Source organism: Martes martes (assembly GCF_963455335.1).
Source record: "Martes martes genome assembly, chromosome: 4".
Lineage (NCBI taxonomy): Eukaryota > Metazoa > Chordata > Mammalia > Carnivora > Mustelidae > Martes > Martes martes.
In genome coordinates, this window is record NC_137891.1 from 83,801,730 (window position 1) to 83,826,582 (window position 24,853).

General features: G+C 37.2%; 1 protein-coding gene across 2 annotated transcripts in view; it reads right to left on the minus strand.

Annotated features, from left to right (window-relative positions):
- The window catches only part of SPIDR (scaffold protein involved in DNA repair), a 564,249-nt gene that overhangs the window by 444,718 nt on the left and 94,678 nt on the right, over positions 1 to 24,853 (minus strand). For both annotated transcript variants that reach the window (XM_080801921.1, XM_080801922.1), the window contains exons 4-5: positions 22,260 to 22,445; positions 15,311 to 15,474 (exon numbers count right to left, since the gene is read on the minus strand). In XM_080801921.1, the coding sequence (XP_080658047.1) occupies positions 15,311 to 15,474; positions 22,260 to 22,445 (350 nt within the window). The remainder of the gene's footprint in view (positions 1 to 15,310; positions 15,475 to 22,259; positions 22,446 to 24,853) is intronic.

The window sequence follows — 24,853 nt, forward strand, 5'->3', positions numbered from 1 at the left end:
TGTTCATATATTCCTAACTGGATAAAATGACAAGACAGGAAAAATTCACCACAAAAGAAAAGAACAAGAGGCAGTAACAATGGCTAGGGACCTAATGAATATAGACATTGGTAATATGCCAGAAGCAGAGTTCCAAATGATGATTCTCAAGGTGCTAGCCAGGCTCAAAAAAGGCATGGAAGATATTAGAGAAACCCTTTCTACAGAAATAAAATCCCTTTCTGGAGAAATAAAGAACTAAAATCTAACCAAGCTGAAATAAAAAGAGCTATTAGAGATGCAATAAAAAATGGAGGCTCTTACTGCTAAGATAAATTAGGCAGGATTGAATTCGTGATATAGAAGACCAAATGACAGAGAATAAAGAAGCTGAGAAAAGAGATAAAAAACTACGGGATTGGGAGAGGAAAATCTCAGATATAAGTTATACCATAAAATGAAACAATATTAGAATAATCGGGATCCCAAAAGAAGAAGAAACAGAGAGTGGAGCAGAAGGTATATTGGAGCAAATTACAGCAGAGAATTTCCATAACTGTGTGAGGAAACAAGCATCAAAATTCAGGAGGCACAGAGAACACCCCTCAAAATCAATAAAAATAGGTCCACACCCCGTCATCAAATAGTAAAACTTACAACTGACAAAGAGAAAATCCTGAAAGCAGCTCGGGACAAGAAGTCTGTAACATATAATGGTAGAAATAGTAGACTGGCAGCAGACTTATCCACAGAGACCTGGCAGGACAGAAAGGATGGGCATGGTATATTATGAGAACTAAATGAGAAAAATATGCAGCCAAGAATACTATATCCACCTAGGCTATCACTGAAAATAGAAGGAGAGATAAAAAGCTTCCAGGACAAACAAAAACTAAAATAATTTGCAAACACCAAACCAGCCCTACAGGAAACATTCAAAGGGGTCCTCTAAGCAAAGAGAGGGCCTAAAAGTAACATAGGCCAGACAGGAACAGAGGCAATATACAGTAACACAAACCTTACAAGCAATACAATGGCACTAAATACATACCCTTCATTAGTTACCCTGAATGGAAATGGACTAAATGACCCAATCAAAAGACACAGGGTATCACAATGGATAAAAAAACAAAACTCATCAATGTGTTATCTACAGAAAATTCAATTTAGACCCAAAGACACCTCCGGATTTAAAGTGAAGGGGTGGTAAACAACGTACCATGCTAATAGACATCAAAAGAAAGCTGAGATGCCTATCCTTACAACAGATAAGTTAGATTTTAAGCCAAAGAGTATAATAAGAGATGAGGAAAGAAACTATACCATACTTAAAGGGTCTGTCTAACAAGAAGATCTACCAATTTTAAATATCTATGCCCCTAACATGGGAGCAGCCAATTATATAAACCAATTAATAACAAAACTAAAGAAACACATCAACAATGATAAAATAATTGTAGGGGACTTTAAGACGCCCCCCTTACTGAAATGGACAGATCATCTAAGCAAAGATCAACAAGGAAATAAAGGCTTTAAATGACACACTGGACTAGATGGACATCACAGATATATTTAGAACATTCCATCCTAAAGCAACACAATACACATTCTTCTCTAGTGCACATGGAACATTCTCCAGAATAGATCACATCCTGGTTCACAAATCAGGTCTCAACCAGTACCAGATGATTGGGAACATTCCCTGCATATTTTTAGACCGCAATGCTATAAAGCTACAACTCAATCACAAGAGGAAATTTAGAAAGAACCCAAATACATAGAGACTAAACAGCATCCTTCTAAAGAATGAATGGGTCAACCAGGAAATTAAAGAAAAATTGAAAAAAATTCATGGAAACAAATGATAATGAAAACACAACGGTTCAAAATCTGTGGGACACAGCAAAGGCAGTCCTGAGAGGAAAATATATAGCGATACAAGCCTTTCTCAAGAAACAAGAAAGGTCTCAAATACACAACCTAACCCTACACCTAAAAGAGCTGGAGAAAGAACAACAAAGAAGGCCTAAACCCAGCAGGAGAAGAGAAATCATAAAGATCAGAGCAGAAATCAATGAAATAGAAACCAAAAGAACAACAGAACAAATCAACAAAACTAGGAGCTGGTTCCTTGGAAGAATCAATAAGATGGATGAACCCCTGGCCAGACTTATCAAAAAGAAAAGAGAAAGGACCCAAATAAATAAAATCATGAATGAAAGAGGAGAGATCACAACCAACACCAAAGAAATACAAACAATTATAAGAACATACTATGAGCAACTCTATGCCAGCAAATTAGACCACCTGGAAGAAACAGATGCATTCCTAAAGACATATAAACTACCACAACTGAACCAGGAAGAAATAGAAAACCTGAACAGACCCATAACCAGTAAGGAGATTGAAATAGTCATCAAAAATCTCCCAACAAACAAGAGCCCAGGGCTAGACGGCTTCCCAGGGGAATTCTACCAAACATTTAAAGAAGAACTAATTCCTATTCTCCTGAAACTGTTCCAAAAAATAGAAATGGAAGGAAAACTTCCAAACTCATTTTATGAGGCCAGCATCACCCTGATCCCAAAACCAGACAAGGATCCCATCAAAAAAGAGAATTACAGATCAGTATCCTTAATGAACACAGAGGTGAAAATTCTCACCAAAATATAAGCCAATAGGATCCAACAGTACATTAAAAGGATTATTCACCATGACCAAGTGGGATTTATTCCACGGCTGCAAGGTTGGTTCAATATCCACAAATCAATTAATGTGACACAATACATTAATAAAAGAAAGAACAAGAACCATGATACTCTCAATAGATGCTGAAAAAGGTTCTGACAAAGTACAGCATCCCTTCCTGATCAAAACTCTTCAAAGTGTAGGGATAGAAGGCACATACCTCAATATTATCAAAGCCATCTATGAAAAACCCACCGCGAATATCGTTCTCAATGGAGAAAAACTGAAAGCTTTTCCGCTAAGGTCAGGAACATGGCAGGGATGTCCGTTATCACCACTGCTGTTCAACATAGTACTAGAAGTCCTAGCCTCAGCAATCAGACAACAAAAAGAAATTAAAGGCATCCAAATTGGCAAAGAAGAAGTCAAACTATCACTCTTTGCAGATGATATGATACTATATGAGGAAAACCCAAAAGACTCCACTCCAAAACTGCTAGAACTTGTACAGGAATTCAGTAAAGTGTCAGGATATAAAACGAATGCACAGAGTTGCATTTCTTTACACCAAAAATAAGACAGAAGAAAGAGAAATTAAGGAGTCAATTCCATTTACACTTGCAACCAAAACCATAAGACACCTAGGAATAAACATAATCAAAGAGGCAAAGAATCTATACTCAGAAAGCTATAAAGTACTCATGAAAGAAATTGAGGAAGACACAAAGAAAGGGAAAAATGTTCCATGCTCCTGGACTGGAAGAACAAATATTGTGAAAATGTCTATGCTACCTAAAGCAATCTACATATTTAATGCAATCCCTATCAAAATCCCATTCATTTTTTTCAAAGAAATGAAACAAATAATCCTAAAATTTATATGGAACCAGAAAAGACCTCGAATACCCAAAGGAATATTGAAAAAGAAAGCCAAAGTTGGTGGCATCAAAATTCCGGACTTCAAGCTCTATTACAAAGCTGTCATCATCAAGACGGTATGGTATTGGCACAAAAACAGACACACAGATCAATGGAACAAAATAGAGACCCCAGAAATAGACCCTCAACGTTATGGTCAATTCATCTTCGACAAAGCAGGAAAGAATGTCCAATGGAAAGAAGACAGCCTCTTCAACAAATGATGTTGAGAAAATTGGACAGCCACATGCAGAAAAATGAAATTGGACCATTTCCTTACACCATACACGAAAATAGACTCAAAATGGATGAAGGACCTCAATGTGAGAAAGGAATCCATCAGAATCCTTGAGGAGAACACAGACAGCAACCTCTTCGACCTCAGCAACAGCAACTTCTTCTTAGGAACACTGCCAAAGGCAAGGGAAGCAAGGGCAAAAATGAACTGCTGGGATTTCGTCAAGATCAAAAGCTTTTGCACAGCAAAGGAAACAGTTAACAAAACCAAAGACAACTGACAGAATGGGAGAAGATATTTGCAAACAACATATCAGATAAAGGGCTAGCATCCAAAATCTATAAAGAGCTTAGCAAACTCAACATCCAAAGAACAAATAATCCAGTCAAGAAATGGGCAGAGGACATGAACAGACATTTCTGCAAAGACATCCAGATGGCCAAAAGACACATGAAAAAATGCTCCACATCACTTGGCACCAGGGAAATACAAATCAAAACCACCTCACACCAGTCAGAATGGCTAAAATTAACAAGTCGGGAAATGACACATGCTGGTGAGGATGCAGAAAAAGGGGAACCCTCCTACACCATTGGTGGGAATGCAAGCTGGTGCAACCACTCTGAAAAACAGCATGGAGGTTCCTCAAAAAGTTGAAAATAGAGCTACCTTATGACCCAGCAATTGCACTACTGGGTATTTACCCTAAAGATACAAACGTAGTGATCTGAAGGGTTATGTGCACCTGAATGTTTATAGCAGCAATGTCCACAATAGCCAAACTATGGAAAGAACCTAGATGTCCATCAACAGATGAATGGATAAAGAAGATGTGGTATATATATACAATGGAATACTACGCAGCCATCAAACGAAATGAAATCTTGCCATGTGTGACGACATGGATGGAACTAGAGGGTATTATGCTTAGCGAAATAAGTCAATCGGAGAAAAACAACTATCATATGATCTCCCTGATATGAGGAAGTAGAGACGCAACGTGGGGGGTTTGGGGGGTAGGAAAAGAATAAATGAAACAAGATGGAATCAGGAGGGAGACAAACCATCACAGACTCTTAATCTCACAAAACAAACTGAAGGTTGCTGGGGGAAGGGGAGTTGGGAGAGGGTGGTGTGGTTATGGACATTGGGGAGGGTATATGCTATGGTGAGTGCTGTGAAGTGTGTAAACCTGGCGATTCACAGACCTGTACCCCTGGGGCTAGTAATACATTATATGTTTATAAAAAAATTAAAAAATTTTAAAAAAATGTATCTCTGGTAGACAGCAGATAGGAAGGTCTTGCATTCTACCAATGTATCAAGCTCTACCTTTTCAGTAAAATACTTTACCTATTTTCATTTAATGTAATTGTTAATAGTTTAATCAAAGTCTATAATTTTACTATTTTCTTTTTTTTAAAGATTTTATGTATTCGTGACAGAGGAGGAGAGAAAGAGTACACACAAGTGGAGGGTGAGGGGCAGAGGGACAAGGAGAAGCAGACTCCCCACTGAGCAGGGAGCTCGATGTGGGGCTCCATCCCAGGACCCTGTGATCAAGACCTCAACCCAAGGGAAGATGCTTAACCCACTGAGCCACCCAGGGGCACCTATTTGTCTTCTTTTCATCTCATCTGTTTATATTCATCTGTTACTATCTTTATACCTTTTATATTCTCTATAAATACACTTTAAACTCTACTTTGATTTTCCTATTGATTTTTAGCTATACTTATTTGTATTTTATTTTTCACTTTTAGTGTTTGTTGTAGGAATCATAACATACACCTTTAACTTTTTTTCACAGTGGACTTAGAGCTACTATTCTACCACTTCCATAAAATAAGAACCAAGTAAGGCACATAATTCTATCTATCTAGCCCAATTCTTTATTCTATAACTGTCATATTACATCAACATATGCCATAAATGCCATGTTATAGTGTTAATGTTGTAATTTTTGTTTTAAATTATAAGGTTTAACTTATAGGAGGTGGGGAGGAGATTTTTTTATTTACTCACATATTTACCAATTGCCATGTCCTCTACTCCATCCTGAAGATGTGAATTTTCATCTGGTATTACTTCTCTTTGGCCTGAAGAACTTCCTTTACCATTCTTGTTATGTATACCAGCTGCAATGAAATCTTTTAATTCTTGTTTATCTGAAAAGATTTTTGCCTTCATTCATAAACAATATCTTCACTGACAGAATTCTGTGTTAATTTGTTTTTCCAGCAATGTAAAGGTGTTCTATAGCCTTCTAGCCAGCACTGTTTCTGATAAATGGTCAGCTATGAGTTATTGTTATTGTTAGTTCTCAGGGTGCTTTCAAGATTCTGTCTTTGTCATTTCAACTGCTTGTCTATGATATGCCTAAGTGTGATTTTCTTATATTTATTTTGTTTGGAGATCACTGAGCTTCTTGAATACGTACATTTGTGCCTTTCACCAATTTGGGGTAATTTTCAACCATTATTTTTCCAAACATTTTTGCTCCAATTTCTCCTCTCCTATACTTATAGGATTCCATTAAAATGTGTTGCTGGATCTTTTGATACTGTCTTACCAAGTCACTGAGGCTAACTTCATTTTCTAAAATCTTTTTTCACTTTTCAGATTAAATAATTTCTGCTGGATCCTTTGATACCGTCCTACCAAGTCACTGAGGTTAACTTCATTTTCTAAAATCCTTTTTCACTATTCAGATTAAATAATTTCTACTGATCTATCAAGTTCATTGACTTCTTTCCCAATCTTCTATAATCCCATGGAATTTTTTTATTTCATATACTGTATATTTAATTACAAAATTTTCATGTTTCTATTTTTGTGTCTACATTCATTATGTGCATATTTTCCTTTAAGTCCCTAAACAGGTGCAACAGCTGCTGATTCTAATATGTGAGTCGTATCAGGGCTCATCTCAGTTAACTGCTTTTTCACTTTAAGTATAAGTCATACTTTTCTGCCTGGGATAACAAGGTGACAGTGAGAGGAGGAACATTTATACTAAGAGAAACTGACAAAGCTCCTGACCTGGTAACTCATTAGCTGAAGTTTAGACAATTAAAAAGGGAGATGTTGGAAAATTAAGGATGTAAATTCTGAAACAGATGCTATAAATCATATGGGCACATACTTTCATAGAGAATAAAAACCAAAATATGCTTATTATGAGATCATGAACACATAGATCACGTATCTTATCATATACAGATCATATATATAGGCATTACCTTGTTTATTGTACTTCACCTTATTGAGCTTCACAGTACATTTTTGCAAGTTGAAGGTCTTTGTCAAGCCTACATCAAACAAGCCTATCAGTGCCATTTTTCCAACAGCATTTGCTCGTTTTGTGTCTCTGGGTCACATTTTGGTAATTTTGCAAATTTAGAATATTGCAAACTTTTCCATTATTACGATATTTGTTACAGTGATCTGTGATCAGTAATTACTAGATGCTCAAAGCTCAGATGATGGTTAGCACTTTTTTGCAATAAAGTATTTTTTAATTAGTACTAGGTTGTTTTGTTAGACATAATGGTATTGCACACTTAAGAGACAATAGTACAATGTAAACTCAACTTTTACAAGCCCTAGGAAACCAAAAAATTCACTTGACTCACTTTATTACAGTATTTACTTTACTGGGGTGATCTGTTATGGAACCTACAATATCTCCAAGGTAGGCCTTGTATAAACATAAATTCTAATATAAACAAAAAATATACATTCATCAATATAACCACTACCATTCCTCCTTTTTTTAACTACAAGAACACATTAGAATATGGATTTCTTCTGAAGTGCAATGTACAATGAAGTCTTTAAAATATAATAAAAAAACCCATTATTAAAAACTCTAGACTCCCTTTACAAGCATTAAATTTTGTCACTTTCTATATAAACATAATTATATTTGGGAGCCAGCTGCTAAAATGTGTTTTTGATCACCATAATTATTTCAAGTCTACATATGATATATGCAATGAACAGTTCTTAGACATCAACAGTTAGTACATATTTAGTCACATCATTGTATTCCAATTCACCATTAAAATTCATTAAAAATGTAATTAAAAGTATTACTTTCAAATGTCTATATAAATTTAAACAAATGAGTAAAAATAAACAAAGATAAAATTATAAATATCCTCGGTTTTAGAAATATTTTCAAAGATCACTCTGTAAAGGGTTATAATATATTCCCATGTAAGAATACAAAATTTTATCCTTACTTTGTTGAAACTTTTCCATATTTCATCTATGAGATATTGAATCATTTGTTCTACCACTACTGTTAAGTATACAAAGGAAACATCTATTTCATAACAATGAACAGGTACTTCAAATCTGAAAACCTCATTTCTCTTTAAAACTTCATGAACTACTTTGAGATCTTTCATTTGTGTCAGCCAGCTTATGCTGCACACCTTCAACAAACACCTGAACCTTACTCAGTTTAACTGATATTTATTATGCCCGTTAACTTGCATAGGAGTCACTCCATAAATACATGAGTATTACATAACAAAGCTCACCTAAATCAAACATCCTTCACACTTCCTGAAAAATGTAGGGTATGAAGAGAAATCACTGCTGTGTCTCTGCTGCCCTCTACCGGTATGGTTCTTTGAAGACACAGGAATTGTGAAAACCCAGACAGCCATACCAACCAATACAGAAATTAACATCAGTAATCACCTGTATTTGTCAAATGTGCTAAAAGATGACATTATAAAGAGAACTCATTGCTATTCTCTTTATTTCTATCATGCTTTTTCTCCAAGTAGTTGAACATGTAGTTAAACTGTTAAACTTCAAGGAATACAACCTGAGTAATTAAGAGAATTTGGGATCAGATTCTGTAAGTTAGAATCTCATTCTGCCATTTATTATCTGTATTTCCATTCTCTCATCTATAAAATGGAGTTATTAATGACATCTAGCTGACATGATCAGCACTTTAATAAAGTGCCTGACATATAGTAAAAACACAGGGTTATCATGTTATCAATGTTATTATTACTATTACTATTATTGACACTGTAACAAAATGGCCAGGACCACAGCTCAGAGATCAGAGCTCCTGAGTTAGAATCTTGGCTCAGTCACATACTACTTTATGACCAAAGAAAAATTACTTAATCTCTATATGCCTTAGAATCCTCTGAAAATTAGGGATGATAACAATAGTTCCCATTTCACAAGAGTGATTATGAGGTTTAACTAAGCTAATGTACATAGTACAGCACTTAGAAGAATGTCCCACAAGGAAAAATTCATAATGTTAGCATGTGTTATTATTATGAGTTCAGTTGTCTTTACTTAAGCACTACGAGAATTCTGCTCCAGAGAACTGGCAAAATTGTGCTCACAGGCCAGATTGTTTCCTAAGTCAACAACATCACTCATGTCAGCCTGAGCAAGTAATTCAAAACAGACCTAAATAATAATTAATGTTTCCCACTGAGTGAAAGTATGGTTCTCCCACAGAGTAAGTATCCACACATCATATATGTTCTATTTCTACATTCATGAATGAGAGACAAATAGTGTATTGTTCATAAAATAGTAACAATTATTCAACAGTAAATGGATAAGGGAGAGTTTGCTTCTGGAGAACTAAGTAATACAAAATCCCTAATTACAATATAAATCTTCCCCTCTTCCATTTTATTCAATGTACATGGCTCATTTAAACATTATAACAGACACTGCTGACACCCTACTCATATCTCCTGCCCTATCTTCAGTGACGCTGGCCCTATCTCCAATTTCCAGCAATTCCATTTCTTTGCCTCAGGGATTTCTCTGGCTGCCATAAGCCATTTTTCCCCACCTGTGCAGTAGTCTATACAAACAAGGAAATATTCCATCGCCCAAATTCCACCAAGGGTCATCCCATAACCAATGAATAAGTAACTCAGCACTCTTGCCCCTTTCCTGTCCCCTGATGGGATAATCCTGAGGCTCCCAGAGTTTTACAGCAGTGCTAAGCTATAGATCCCCACAATAATGAATGATCCCTTGATTGACTGCTGTTCCATCCCAGGCTCACCTGCTTACCACTACTAGGTTTTCTCAGGGCATGGTTCTATGCAAATTCAAAGACAAATATTCACAAAAACTGTGAATATAAGACAAGTCCACAAAAACCACATATTTTACTTTTCTCAACCAACCTGAAATGTTGAATAAACAAAAGAGAAAGGTTAAGGTATTGTGTAAGTATGAGGAAGGAAGTGCTAGCATGACTGCAAATGTTGGGCAGAGCATGCAAGTATGAGTTAATCTCCTGAGGGCAGATGCCAAGACAACATTAGCTACAGAAGAGATTCACTGAAGGAAGCACCTGCAAAGGATAAAGCGGAGAAAGTAGGAGTCAAGGAGAGATTTAGGACCACAGTGCAGGTCTGAAAACTATAAGAGGACAAGAAGTAAAAAATAAAGAGAACTGAGTAAAAGAGTCTCAGACTGGAGTGCAGCGCATGGGTAACACGGCCCTAGTACAAACAAAATGAAGGATCCTGAAGGATGGCAGTTGGGGCCGTCAATCAACTGTGTTCCTTGCAGCTGAAGATCTGAGTGCACATTACCACACCTGCACTGCAGAGAATGATGATACAAAGTGATATTATTGCAGCAACTTGAAAAATGTGTCTAGAGAAAAACTTCCTCTCCTCCAAGATTGTTGGTTATTAATATGTACTACTGTTTTTGCATGATTATATACTTCATATAATGCAGTATCAAACTGTACAGATCCTTTGGCAAACTGGCTTACTTCCTCAATATTATTCATGATGATAATATAGCTCTTTACTTTATACAAACCAATTTGCCTGTGTTCATAGAAAATTAGCTTTCAGAAGTTTTTTCTCTTCTAAACAAGGCTATAATGAATAGTCATGTATATATATTCCTTCGGCCATGTGTGAAAATTCCTCTGAATAGTGGCTTTCAAATATTTTTACTTAAGAACAGTAAAAAAAACATTACATATTGTAATTCAACACACATACACCAATAAATGTAACTGAATAAAAAATTGCATGAAAATACAAACTCATACATTCCAATATAGTCTGTTTTATTCCACTGTATTGTATATACAATATTTCATTTTTAATTTACATTTCCCATACTACTAGTGAGGCTGAGCATCTTTTCACATGCTTAGTGGCCATTCAGGTTTCCCTTTCCTATTCATGACCTGACTTTCATTTGGGCTATGTCTTTTCCTTACTGGTTTGTTAAAGTTCTCAATATATTCTGGATGCTACTACAGAATGTCCTTTTCTAGAAAACATTTTTTAATGCAAGCAATAAATTTACTTGGTTCAAAATTCAAAATAGCATACAAGTTATTTAGTAAAAACAGCTTCCTACCACTCTAGAGATATTCCATAGAAACACATATTCTTCCCATTTTTTTTCTTTTTTTTAATTTAAATTTTGTTAGTTAACATACAGTGCAAAATTGGTTTCTGGAGTAGAATTCAGTAATTCAACACTTACATACAGTACCCAGTGCTCATCACACAACTGCCCACTTTAATACCCATCGCCCATCTAGCTGATGACCTTCCCACCTTCCTCTAGCAACCCTCAGTTTGTTCTCTATAATTAAGTCACTTATGACTTTTTTGCTTTTCGCCCTTCCCATACATTCATGTTTTCTTTCTTAAATTCCACATATCAGTGAGATCACATGGTATTTGTCTTCCTCTGACTTATTTTACTTAGCATAAGTAATCCATTCTGATATCCTGTGTCTTTTGATTGGAGCGTTTAGTCCATATACATTCAAAGTGATTACTGAAAGATATGAATGCAGCACTACTGTGTTACCTATAGAGTTGGTGATTCTGGTGCTTTTCTCTGGTCCTTTCTGGTCTTTGTTCTTTTTGGTATTTTTTCCCCACTCATAAAGTCCCCTTAGTATTTCTTGCAGGGCTGGTTTAGTGGTCACAATCTCCTTTATTTTTTGTTTGTCTAGGAAACTCTTTATCTCTCTTTCTATTCAGATGACAACCTTGTTGGATAAATAATTCCAACCCATTACATTAAATATTGGAATACTGGAATAATAATCCCAACTCATCACATTGACTAATTCCAACATATCACTTTGAATAATTCCAGCTCATCTCAGTGAATATTTCCTTCAACTCCCTTATGGTCCACAAGGTTTCAGTGGACAGATCTGTTGCGAACCTGATCTGTCTTCCCTCGTAAGATAAGGATTTTTCTTTATTTTGTTGCTTTCAGGAATCTTTCCCTATTTTGTGAATTTGACTATGATATGCGTTGGTGATGGTTGTCTCTTCTTGAATTTAATGAGATTTCTCTGCTTTTTGGATTTTAATGTCTGTGTCTTTCTCCAGGTTTGGGATGCTTTCACCTATAATTTGTTTGAATAAACTGTCCCTCTTTTCCTCCCTACATCTTCTGGGACTCCTATGATACAAATGTTACAACAGTTTAGTAAGTCGCTGAATTCCCTATGTCTACCTTTGTGATCCATTACCTGTTTTCTTCTTTTTTTCAGCTTCCTCATTTTCCAACTTTTTATCTTCTATATCACTGATTCAGTCCAATGATTCACCTGTCCTCATTTTTATGGCCTCCACTTGGAACTGCATCTTGATTACAGCATTTTTAATTTCAGCTTGACTAGATTTTAGGTCTTTTATCTCAGCAGTACAGGATTCTCTAGTGTCTTCTATGCTTTTTTCAAGCCCAGCTAGTACCCTTATAGTCATTGTTTTAAATTCTAGTTAGCTATATTGATTAAATCCCTGGCTGTGAGTACTACCTGCCATTCTTCTGGAATAAATTTCCCTATCTCATCATTTTGTCCAGAAAAGAAAGAAAGACAGGGAGCTGGGTGGCTCAATCAGTTAGGCCTCTGTCTTCACCTCAGGTCAGGATCTCGGTGTCCTGGGATTGAGCCCTGTGTCAGGCTTTCTGCTCAGCAGGGACTCTGCTTCACCCTCTCCCTCTGTCCCTCCCCCCAACTTGTGCTTGCTCTCTCAAATAAATGAATAAATAAATCTTAAAAAAAATAAAGAATCTAGATCCCAAAGTAAGAAAAAATATAAAAATAAAAAATGCTAATGAAAGTAAACAAAAAAAAAATATAAAGTATACATATAAAAATGTAAACAACTTTTTAAAAAGAATTGCAAAAAATAAGAAAATAAATGAAAAAGAAGGAAGTAAAGAATAAAAGTCCAAAGGAGGCTAGATACTATTTTTCCTCAGTGCTGAAGCTTTCAGAACTCTATGATCAGTAAACTCAGTACAAGTAAACTATTTGTACTGGTCTTCTTAGGAAGGGGTCTGTTGTGCTGATTCTCAGGTGGACTTGCCCTCAGTGGTGGGGGAAGGGGGGGGAGCAGCAGCCAGGGAGGCAGGGCTTGGTATAAGCAGCTCCAGAATCCACTAAGTGGCCCTGTTTTTCTCCCTGAAGACTTTCAGTGCTGATGGGTATGTGGGATGAATACGGTGGCACCCTACTCTCTAGCCCAGGAGCTGAAAACTCACATCCCCCACTCTTCAAGGAACCCTCCCAGAAGAGCAGTCAATTGCTCTTGTCTCCCTAGTTGCCATCAGAACCCTGTGTTCACGTTGTCTGTGTCCAACCTTTTTTACCTCAGGCATGCATCTGAGTTTCAAAACTCCAAGTTTTAGGGACTTCTGTGGCACAGACCTGCGCTGATTCCCAGGGGAAGGTCTTTACACAATTCTGCAGACCCCCCCTTCTTGACAGGCTGCATGATCCGGTAATGAAAGAGAGTCACGTGGCAAAAGAGGAAAATTATTAACCAAGACCAAAAACACAAAAAGGATGAGCTTGCATTAAAAAGAATAGACCCTATGGCTTGGGCTGAATACCTATTTTCCTTCTTGAAATCTGAAATTCCAGTACATGCAAGGCAGAGAGAGTGTCTACTTTACCATCCCCCAACAGAAAGTCTGGGCATTGAGTCACCAATGAGCTCCCCTGGCAGGCAACATTTTACAGACATTATCAAAAACTCATTGCTAGAGCAATTAAGCATACCTTGTGTGACTCCACTGGAATAGAACTCTTGAAAGATTACTGATTTTGCTTTGTATTGTTTCACTATAATAAATCATAGCCCTGAGATTGTACACTAAATGCTGAGAGTCCTCATAGTGAATTACCGAACTTCAACATGGACTTGGAGCAGATTCACCACATACTCAAAAAGCTTGATAAACTCCAAGCAGAAAACCACCTGTAGGCATATCACAATCACACTGCTTAAAAGAAGTAATAAAGAAGAAGTATTAAAAAAATCAAGAATGAGAGGGGACCCTGGGTAGTTCAGACAGTTGAACAGCTGACTCTTGATTTCAGCTCAGGTCATCATGTAAGAGTCCCAGGACTGAGCTCTCTGCTCAGCACAAAGTCTGCTTGGAATTCTCTCTCTCCCTCTCCTGCCCCTCCCCACACCTTCCTCAAATAAATAAATCTTAAAAAGAAAAAATCAAGAATGAGAATAGCTTTAGGCTTCTTAAGAGCAACTCTGGAACTAGAAGACAATGAAATAATGCCTTCAAAATTCTGAAGAAAAATAATTTCCAACCTAAAATTCTATTTAAATTGCCATCCACTTATCAAAGTGTGATAAACTCATCTTCTGACATGCCATTTATCTTCCATAAATCCTCTCTTGAAAGCTACTAGAAGATGTCCTCAATCATACTGAGGGTGAACCAAGAAAGAGGAAGACATGGAATCCAGGATAAAATTGCTCTACATTAGAAAGAAGTGAAGGGAATTACCAGGAAGATGGTGAAGAGAGATGTAAGGGTAGCTAAATCCACAAAGCAGAGAGGATGAGTTCAAATTAGAGCAGCTAGGAGGTTGTGGGAATGAGCTCTCCAAAAAGACAAAACAGCTGGACTGCCTACTTTGCCTGAAAACCTTAACAGGAGAGCTAAACAATGGCAAAAAACGTAGTTTTATTAACAATAAATAAAGTTAGGCAGTGCTCGCTTCGGCAGCACATATAAAGTTAGGCAAACAAAAACCCAAAATAATTAACTCCAAGGAAAATGAAAAGTTGTGAAGGAAAAATAATCATAATTAACATTTACCTTGGTTATGAATATTATACAATGCTAAATACTAATCTAACCAAATCTTGATACATGTGTCCTGAGAGAATGGAGGAATGGAAAAAGTTCAGTATGTAGCAGGTGCAGGGAGTGGGTGAGGAGGAGTAGGTTACCCATGTTACCCATGAGGAGTGGGTTATCCATGTTACCCATGTTTATAAGCGCATTATAAGCATGTTATTTAGAGACAAGGAGGTAAATAATGAAAGAATCACTAAGAGTCAAAAGTGACTGCCCTGGAAAAAGGAGTTAAAAATGAAACACCGAAAGGCTATGATTAACAAATGTCATAACCAGAATTTTGAGACAACTGGTTCTTACCTTTTCAAACTCAGAGGGACTCTCTTCGCTAGTCAAAGAATGATTGCTTGAACAAGAAGCACAGTCTGATATTTCCACAACACTCTCACCATCTTCAAATTCATTATACTCACTAGTATCTTCCCTGTCACTGTCAATCTCCCAGTTAATAAATTGTAGTTCATCTAAAAAACACAATTTTAAACAATTGTATATATCCTTAATGTTTCTTAATCTATTTTCTTTATTCTCAGTAGTTAAAAACATACATATTGCTGAGTAATTTTTAAAATATATATTAAAAGACTGTGAAGGGGCGCCTGGGTGGCTCAGTGGGTTGAAGCCTCTGCCTTCGGCTCAGGTCATGATCCCAGGGTCCTGGGATCGAGCCCCACATCGGGCTCTCTGCTCCGCGGGGAGCCTGCTTTCTCCTCTCTCTCTGCCTGCCTCTCTGCCTACTTGTGATCTGTCAAATAAATAAATAAAATCTTTAAAAAAAAAAAAAAAAAAAAAAAAAAAAAGACTGTGAAAACTACACTCCTACTCTTATCTCTAGCCATCCTGTTTCTCCTATCACCCCTACCACAATTCTGAGGTAACTACTTTTATTAGTTATTTTTGTATCTTTCTAGGGTTTTTCCAGCATGTTCAAGGAAATAAAATATAATTTTTTTTCCTTCTTTCTGATACACTTTTTTTTTTTAAACTTAACAGAGGTTTTCCATATCAGTAACAGGGTATCCTCATTCTTTTCTACAACATAGTATTCCACTGCATAGCTGACCCACAGTTTATTTAATCAGTATCCTTAAAAAAAAAAAAAAAGATTTTATTTATTTATTTGACAGAGAGGCAGTGGGGGAGGGAATATGAGCAGGGGAGTGGGAGAGGGAGAAGTAGACTTCCTGCTGGGCAGGAATCCCAGGGGCTTAATCCCAGGACCTGAGCCAAAGACAGATGCTCAACAACTCAGCCACCCAGGGGTCCCTTTAATCAGTCTCTTGTTAACAGACTTCTTAACGAATTTTCACCTAAAACTTTTTTTTACAGATTTTGCATCAAGTTTTAAAAAAACAAGGAAATTTAGTTTTTAGTTTACTTTATAAGCATTGTTATCTAGGTGCTACTTTTACAAAATTTAATTTGGAAGTTAAATTATTTTCATATATCAAATAACCAAATTTAATCTATTTTTAAAGAAATAAAAGTAGCTATCAGGGTAAATTAATCTCTGAGGTATCTCTGAGGCATGTAAGATAAACCTTTCCTATAGTACAATGCCCAAGCATTCCCTCATGGATACTTCAGCAACTCAGAGGGCTAGAAAGATATCTTGACCCTATTTCAGAGGTATACTAGCAACAATCTTATTTCCAGATAGAAGTAATATTAAAAATAACTTACTAGCTTTAATACCTGAAAGGGAATTCAAAATAAAACCAAAAAAAAAAGAAGAAGAAGAAAAGAAAAATTTAAGCTAAAGATAAAAGTATGGAATAAAGCAAACAAAAATATAAGTCTTCTTTTTTCTGATACTGTTGTTCCAGAAGATAAAAGTCCACTACAGTGATTATAAAAGACTGGAGGTCAGACTAGTCTGGGAGAAGTAGACACATAATGGCAGTAAAATAACTGCAGCAACCACTCTTACCATTAGAGAATGGCAGGGAAATACCACATGTAACACATTTACTCATGGAAGCCAGGCAATGGAACACATAAATTCTCCAGCTTGCTGAAGCATCACAGCAGAAAGCCAAGGGAAAGGTAGAGCTCTGAGGAATGCAAGTGTCCCCAGAGCTATTGTACTTTTTTAGCATTTGTCCATTTGTTCCTCATTCATTCAGTAAAAGCAGTGCTACAGAGAGCCTACTACATCATCCTAGACACTTAAAATACCAAAACAAGGGCGCCTGGGTGGCTCAGTGGGTTAAGCCTCTGCCTTCGGCTCAGGTCATGATCTCAGGGTCCTGGGATCGAGCCCCACATCGGGCTCTCTGCTCGGCAGGGAGCCTGCTTCCTCCTCTCTCTCTCTGCCTGCCTCTCTGCCTACTTCTGATCTCGCTCTGTCAAATAAATAAATAAAATCTTTAAAAAAAAATAAAATAAAATACCAAAACAAACAAACACAGGAGATAATACAGAACACTGTTCCTACCCTGGAGAAGCCCATCGATGAATAACACTTACACTGCAGCTTCTGAGTGCTATAAAATGATATACCACAACCCAAACTAATAAGACCTTTCATTCTTCACAATAATTTTATGAAGCAGGCAAGACAATTACTGATGAAGAAACTGAGTCTCCAAAAAGTTAAGAAGCTTTTTCAAAGTTACAAAAATAGACAAATGGAGGGGGAATATTTTTTTTTTAAAGAAGAAAAGATTTTGACAATTTTAATTCAGGGCTCTTCCCTCTCAATCACAATTCTGGGCCTTAAGGCCCAGAGACTCTAATCCAATATAAGTAGAAGGAGGTCTAGGTATACTGTGTTTAAAACTCACCTGGTAGATGGAGAGGAGAAGGGAGTTCAGGGAAATTGGAGGGGGAGACGAATCATGAGAGACTATGGACTCTGAAAACAATCTGAGGGTTTTAGAGGGGTGGGGGGTGGGAGGCTGGATGAGCCTGGTGATGGGTATTATGGAGGGAACATACTGCATGGAGCACTGGGCATGGTGCGTAAACAATGAATTCTGGAACACTGAAAAGAAATGTAAAACAAAAACAAAAACAAAAACAAAAACCTCACCTGGTAATTCTGATAAGAAGCCAAGTCTCCTAAGCACCAGAACAGTGTTGAAGCACACAGCACTGAAGTTAGACATCCTAACTATAAATATTAATTGGCACACTTGTTAACTATTTGACTCCGGGTAAGTGATTTGACTTCTCTGAGTCCCAAATTCCTTCTGTAAAATGAGGGTACTCAGCTCACAAAATATAGTACATATAGTAGATAAAAGATATAGTAGATTAAAAAAGAAAATAACATACATCATATCCAGCCAAGTGTGTGAGGTATAAGAAGAAACTGATAAACAGTAATTAAGGGTAAAAAGCAGTGAGGGGAGGAGGAGACAGAAAAGGAACAGAGAAGAGAAAGATAAGCCAGCAGTTACACACATGATTAGATACACTCAAAGGGATCAAAGGGATCATGTACTTGTTACCTAATAGTCAACTTGCTTAAGAAAAGTCAACAATTTGTTAACACATTTCAAAGTAATTAGCTCAAAGCACCTTTCCATTCTCAGAATTTTGAAAACTACTATGTCTTTTAATAGAAAGACATAGACAATTTTAATAGCAGTTTTAATGTACTTCACATAGCATACTATCCACCAACAAAAAAACATAGTTTTTAATAACAAAATGTTCTTAGATATGTAAAGACCAAGAGTTACCAAACAACTAATTTCATTTCATATGGTTGAATTAATAAAATAAGCCCTGTAAGCTTATGTATAACCTTAAAATACCACCTCACCTATTTATTACTAGAATGTGAACTGGTAGTTACCAAGATGGCATACAAAGTGGCCAAAGGTATATAATCCCTTCCCACAGGGTTTGTCTGTATAAACATAACCTTAACCAAGTAACCAACTCATATGAAGGTTATTTTGAAAGCATTAAGACTTCTAAATACTCTAGATGAGCTATATACTCTAAAAACTATAAAAAGACATGATTTTGCTAATTCTAAGTCTACGGTTCTCAACTCAGGATGATTCTGCCCTTCTGCGGACATCTGACAACAACTGGAGACATTTTTAGCTGTGACAACTAAAGCTAGGGGAGGGATTCCTGGGTGGCTCAGTCAGTTAAGCATCTGCCTCTGGCTCAGGTCATGATCCCAGAGTCCTGGAATTGAGTCCTACCTACATCAGTTGGGAGCCTTCTCCTCCTGCCTGCCACTCCCCCTACTTGTGTGTATGCACACACTTTCTCTCTCTCTAACAAACAAACGAATAAAATCTTAAACAACAACAACAACAACTGGGGCTGGCAGAGCTGTCACTAGTGAACGGAAGCCAGAAATGCTGCTAATCACCCTATGCTGCACAGGAAAGCCCTCTCTCCCACACAAAGAGTTTTCTGGCCCCAAATGGCATTAGTGACAAGTTTGGGAAACCTTGTTTTAAACTGTCAAAAACAGGGGCCAAAATGGCAGAGAAGCAGGGGACCCTATTTCAACCAGTCCCCTGAATTAAGCTGGATATCTACCAGACCACTCTGAACACCCATGAAATCAGCCTGAGAAGCAAGAAGATCTATCAGGATCTATACCAACAGAATATCCCCAGTGGCTGGTTTTGAAGTATGAAGCAGGGAGCCATGATTCTGTGGGCAGATACTGGATGATAAGTGGAAAGGGGAGGGAGCTATCAAAAGCAATGTCCCTGGGAAGGTGAAATAACACAGGAGCCCAAAAGCGTCCCATGCTGGGGACAGGGCACGAACTCGCAGACTGGTAGCCTCGGGGAAAGGCCTTTAGGGCAGCCCCCCAGACTGAAACCTGGAGCTCTGGAGGCAGACCTGTGAACTGGAGGTAGCTGGTGGTTTTAGAAGCACAAAGGGCACAGACGTGCCTGGACCTGGAAGTGACCGCTAGGAGTGCTGCTGTGGGGCACACAACCCAGGACGCTGGGGTTTTCAGCAGCAAAGACAAAAACAGAGACAGTGTGGCCTGTAGGGCTTTCTGGAGAACAGACTGTGATCTCTCTGTTCTGAGACAGAAGACTGGATAAAGTCACTTCTGCTCTGACAGAAAACAAAAGCCCCCCCAAAACCAGTTTTCACTAAGCCCATATCCCCCACAGGGGGCAGGGCAATTCTACCCAAACAGGGTTGCCTGAGTAACAGTGCAGCAGGACCTTCTGACCTTCAGCCACAAGACAGGCTGAAAGAACAAGAGGCTAACAACCCTAAGGTCCCTATAAAACAGGTGCATTTGCTTGGGTTGTGGTCAATACTTTGAACTCTGTACATTCCCTCAACCACCCTTGACCAGAATGACTAGGAGGAGGAATCCCCAACACGGGAAAAATTCAGAAGCTGTGACCTCTGCAACAGAATTAAAGGATATGGATATAAGCAAGACATCAGAAATAGACTTCAGGGTAACAGTTATGCAGACAATAGCTAGGTTGGAAAAAAACACTAATGACAACATAGATTCTCTAAGGGCAGAAGTGAGAGCTCATCTGGCAGAATTTTAAAATGCCATCAATGACATCCAATCTAATCTAGATACTCTAACAACTGGGGTAAATGAGGCAGAAGAATAAATTAGTGATCTAGAGGACAAACTAATAGAAAAGAAGGATGAGGAAAAGGCCTGGAACAAACAACTTAGAGTCCATGAAAACAGAATTAGAGAAAAAAATGACATCATGAAATGTTCCAGTGTCAGAATTATTGGGATCCCTGAGGGGCTGGAGATAGTGAGAGGACTAGAAGATATATTTGAGCAAATCATACCTGCAAACTTCCCAATCTAGGGAATCAAACAATTGTTCATGTCCTAGAGGCAGAGAGAACACCCCCCAAGATCAAGGAGGGCAGACGGACCCCCAGTCATGTGATACTGAAACTCGTGAACCTTAAACCAGGTAAAACATCTTAAGGTCAGCTACTGGGAAGAGATTCCTTATGTACAGAGGGAGGATCATCAAAATAACGTCAGACCTGTCCACAGAAATCTGGCAAGCCAGAAAGGGCTGGCAAGATATATTCAGGATACTAAATGAGAAGAACATGCAGTCAAGAATACTCTATCCAGCAAGGCTATCATTTATTTGGACAGAGATGGATGGATAGATGGACGGAGAGAGAAAGAGCTTCTAAGACCAGCAAAAACTGAAGGAATATGTGACCACTAACCCAGCCCTGAAAGAAATGCTAAGGGGAGTTCTATAAGAGAAGAAAGACCCCAAGAGTGATGTAGAACAAAAATTACAGAGACAATCTATAGAAACAAGAACCTTACAGGAAACATGATGACAATAAAAACGTATCCTTCAATAATCACTCTCAAGGTGAATGGCCTAAATGCTCCCATAAAATGGCACAGGGTTGTAGATTGGATAAAAAGACAGGAACCATCCATATGCTGACTACAAGAGACTCATTTTGAACCTAAAGATACATCCAGACTGAAAGTGAAGGGATAGAAAACATCTCTCTTTCATGCTAATGGACTGCAAAAGAAAGCTGGGGTAGCAATCCTCATATCTGACAAATTAGATTTTCAGCTAAAGACTGTAGTCAGAGATACAGAAGGACACTATATCATTCTTAAAGGGTCTATCCAACAAGAACTAACAATTGCAAATATCTATGCCCCCAACATGGGAGCAGCCAACTACATAAGCCAACTGTTAATCAAAATAAAGAGACATACTGATAACAATACGTTAATTGTAGGGGATCTTAACAGTCCACTCTTAGCAACAGGCAGATTATCTAAGCAGAATATCAACAAAGAAACAAGAGATTTGATGGACCTCAAAGAAATATACAGAACATTCCACCCTAAAAGAACAAAATACTCATTCTTCTCGAGCACACATGTAACTTTCTCCAAAATACACCACATACTGGGTCACAAATCAGGGCTCAACCGATACCAAAAGACTGAGATTATTCCCAGCATATTCTCAGACCACAGTGCTTTGAAACTGGAACTCAATCACAAGAAAAAATCTGGAAGAAATTCAGACACTTGGAAGCTAACAACAACAAACTTAAGTTGTTAGCTATAAAAATAATACTTGTAATAGTTAGCTCTTAGATTTGTTGTGAAAAATACTAAACGAGGAAATGTTTATAAAGGACTGAGCATAGAGGAAAAGACTCAGTATGGTCCTCACTAATACTGTTAGAAAAGGAATGAAGTTTTCTCCAATATTGAGCCCAATATAAAACAAAAAGAGGATTTCTTATCAAATTATCAATTTACCTTCACTGGCCCCATCTTCCGGACATGAAATATTCCTGTTCCTGGTACAAAACCTGTCTATTCCAGAACCATGTCCATTATATCTCTGTGACTTAAAAACTGTTTTATCTTCATCAGACAGATCACTTTCACTGGAACTCCATGTTATATCTTTTAGCTCACTGGTACTCTTAGATGCAGTACTTTCTGTTAAAGAAAAAAAAAATGTATAACAACATATTCAACTGATATAGTTATTTGCCAGAATGAAATTTTATACATGTTACTCTGTCAAAGTCACAAATAACAAAATTCTGATGATAGTGAAAGCCATGTCTTATATCAGATCAGCCTGTGTAAAGTTCTATGTGGAACCTAAGATTCTTTGAATTAAAATGAAATTTATGAAGAAACAAGAACTAATTAAGTTTAAAAAAAAAAAAGGAAAATGACTATAGCACAAATGAAAATTCAAAAAAAAAAAAACCTTGAACTAATTATACAACTATAACTTTCTAGAATAATTGATGAAACCAAAAGAACAAGACAAAACACAAAACAAACCATATAACCAGTATTTATGTACAAGAGAAATGCTTCTGCGTGCCTCCTGTATCATATTAGGAGTCCTAGTAGCTACAATGTGCTTAAAAACACTTAATAAACTCTTTTAACTAAATTTGTCATTTTGAGGTAACAGTAGATCCACATACAGTTGTAAAAAAAAAAAAACAATAGAGAGAGCCCTTGTATGCTTTATCCAGTTCCTTCAATGGTAACAATCTGCAAAACTATAGTGCAACATCACAACTAGAATATTGATTCTGATACCTACAAGACACAAAACAATTCCATCACCATGAGAATATCTTGCATTACTTTTATAAAGCCACATCTTAGCCACCCTCTTACCCAATTCTCAACGTCTAGCAACAAATTAGCTTTGCATTTTTGTAATTTTGTCATTTCAAGATTGATATATAAATGGAATCATACTATCTGACACTTCAGGATTGGCTTCTTTTACTCAGCATAACTCCTTTGACATTCAACCAAGTTGTTCTGTGTATCAATACTTTCCACTACTAAGTATTATTACATGACATGTATGCACCGTAGTTTATCCATTCACCCACTAAAGGGTATCCGTGTTGTTTCTAGTTTGGGGCTATTACGAATAAAGCCGCTATGAACATTGTACACAGGGTTTTATGTGAAGTAATTTTCATTCTCTGGGATAAATGTCAAAGGGCAATTCACAGGTTGTGTGGTAATTTCATGTTTAGTTTTATAAACTGCCAAACTTTTCCAGAGTGGCTGTACCATTTTACAATCCTATCAGTAACGTATCAGTTTCTCCATATTACTGACAGCATTTCAGTGTTGTCACCATTTTTTACTTTGTCATTCTAATAGGAAACCTAGAAAGAATGGGGCTATTCCATCTTGAAGTAACAGGAAGCTGAGAGGAAACGTCACTAACAGTGATCAGAAAAGGAATATACACCTAAAAAAAAATAATTTTTTCTGCTTATGTTTACAATTTAGTTACAATGCTAAAACTTAAAAAAGTCTCTTAGAGGTATTTCAATGAGATTAAGAGGTTAAAATTATAATTCAAGTTCTATAGTAGAGGAAATAGGCTTAGAAGTTAAATGGTTTCATTCAATACATATTTACATAACAACTGATAAAGTAAGTCTTAAGGAAACAGAAAAATAAGAAAACTTCTCTCTCAAAGAATGCATGGTCTAAAACACAAATCATAAAAAGAAAAATTAACTATTAAATTCGAGGTATGTCACACTATAACAGTGGCACAAAAAAAAGCAAGTGCTCCAATATGTGTTCATCAGGAAAACAGATTCACTGACAAAATGATGTCTAAAAAACAGCACTTACACAGGCACAAAAGCATTAAATAATTACAAACATTTACTAAACACTTACTTGGTGCCATGAACATCTAGAATTACTAAACCTGTCTACCTTCAAAACATAAAATTAAAAATAAACTAAACTTCATCCATATTGATTTAAATAGCTAATAAAAACTAAGCTGTGCATTTACTTACAAAAGATATTATCATATCAGTCCCTTTTATTATTATGCATCTGGAATAGTAAACTGAAAAGGAAAGAGTGGAATATGACAGAAGGAGAGAATGTTTGTATCCCTTAAAATTCACAGTTCTGGGGCACCTGGGTGGCTCGATTGTTAAGCATCTGCCTTTGTCTCAGGTCATGATCCCAGAGTCTGGTCAGGTAGGGCTCCTAGCTCAGCGGGGAGCCTGATTCTTCCTCTCCCACGCCCCCTGCTTGTATTCCCTCTCTTGCTGTCTCTCTCTGTCAAATAAATAAATAAAGTTTAGGAAAAAAAAAATCGCAGTGCTGAAACTTAGTCCCCAGTGTGTGGGATTAAGAGGTAGGGACTCTGGAGGTGGTTAGGTCATGAGGGTGGAGCCCTCATGGGATTAGTGCTCTATATAAGAAGCCTCCAGAGAGATTCCTGGCCCCTTCCTCCATGTGAGTCGACGGCAAGATGGTAGAGTCATGAGCCTGGAAGTGAGTCTTCACCACACACTGAATATCCTGATATTATTATGTGTATATTA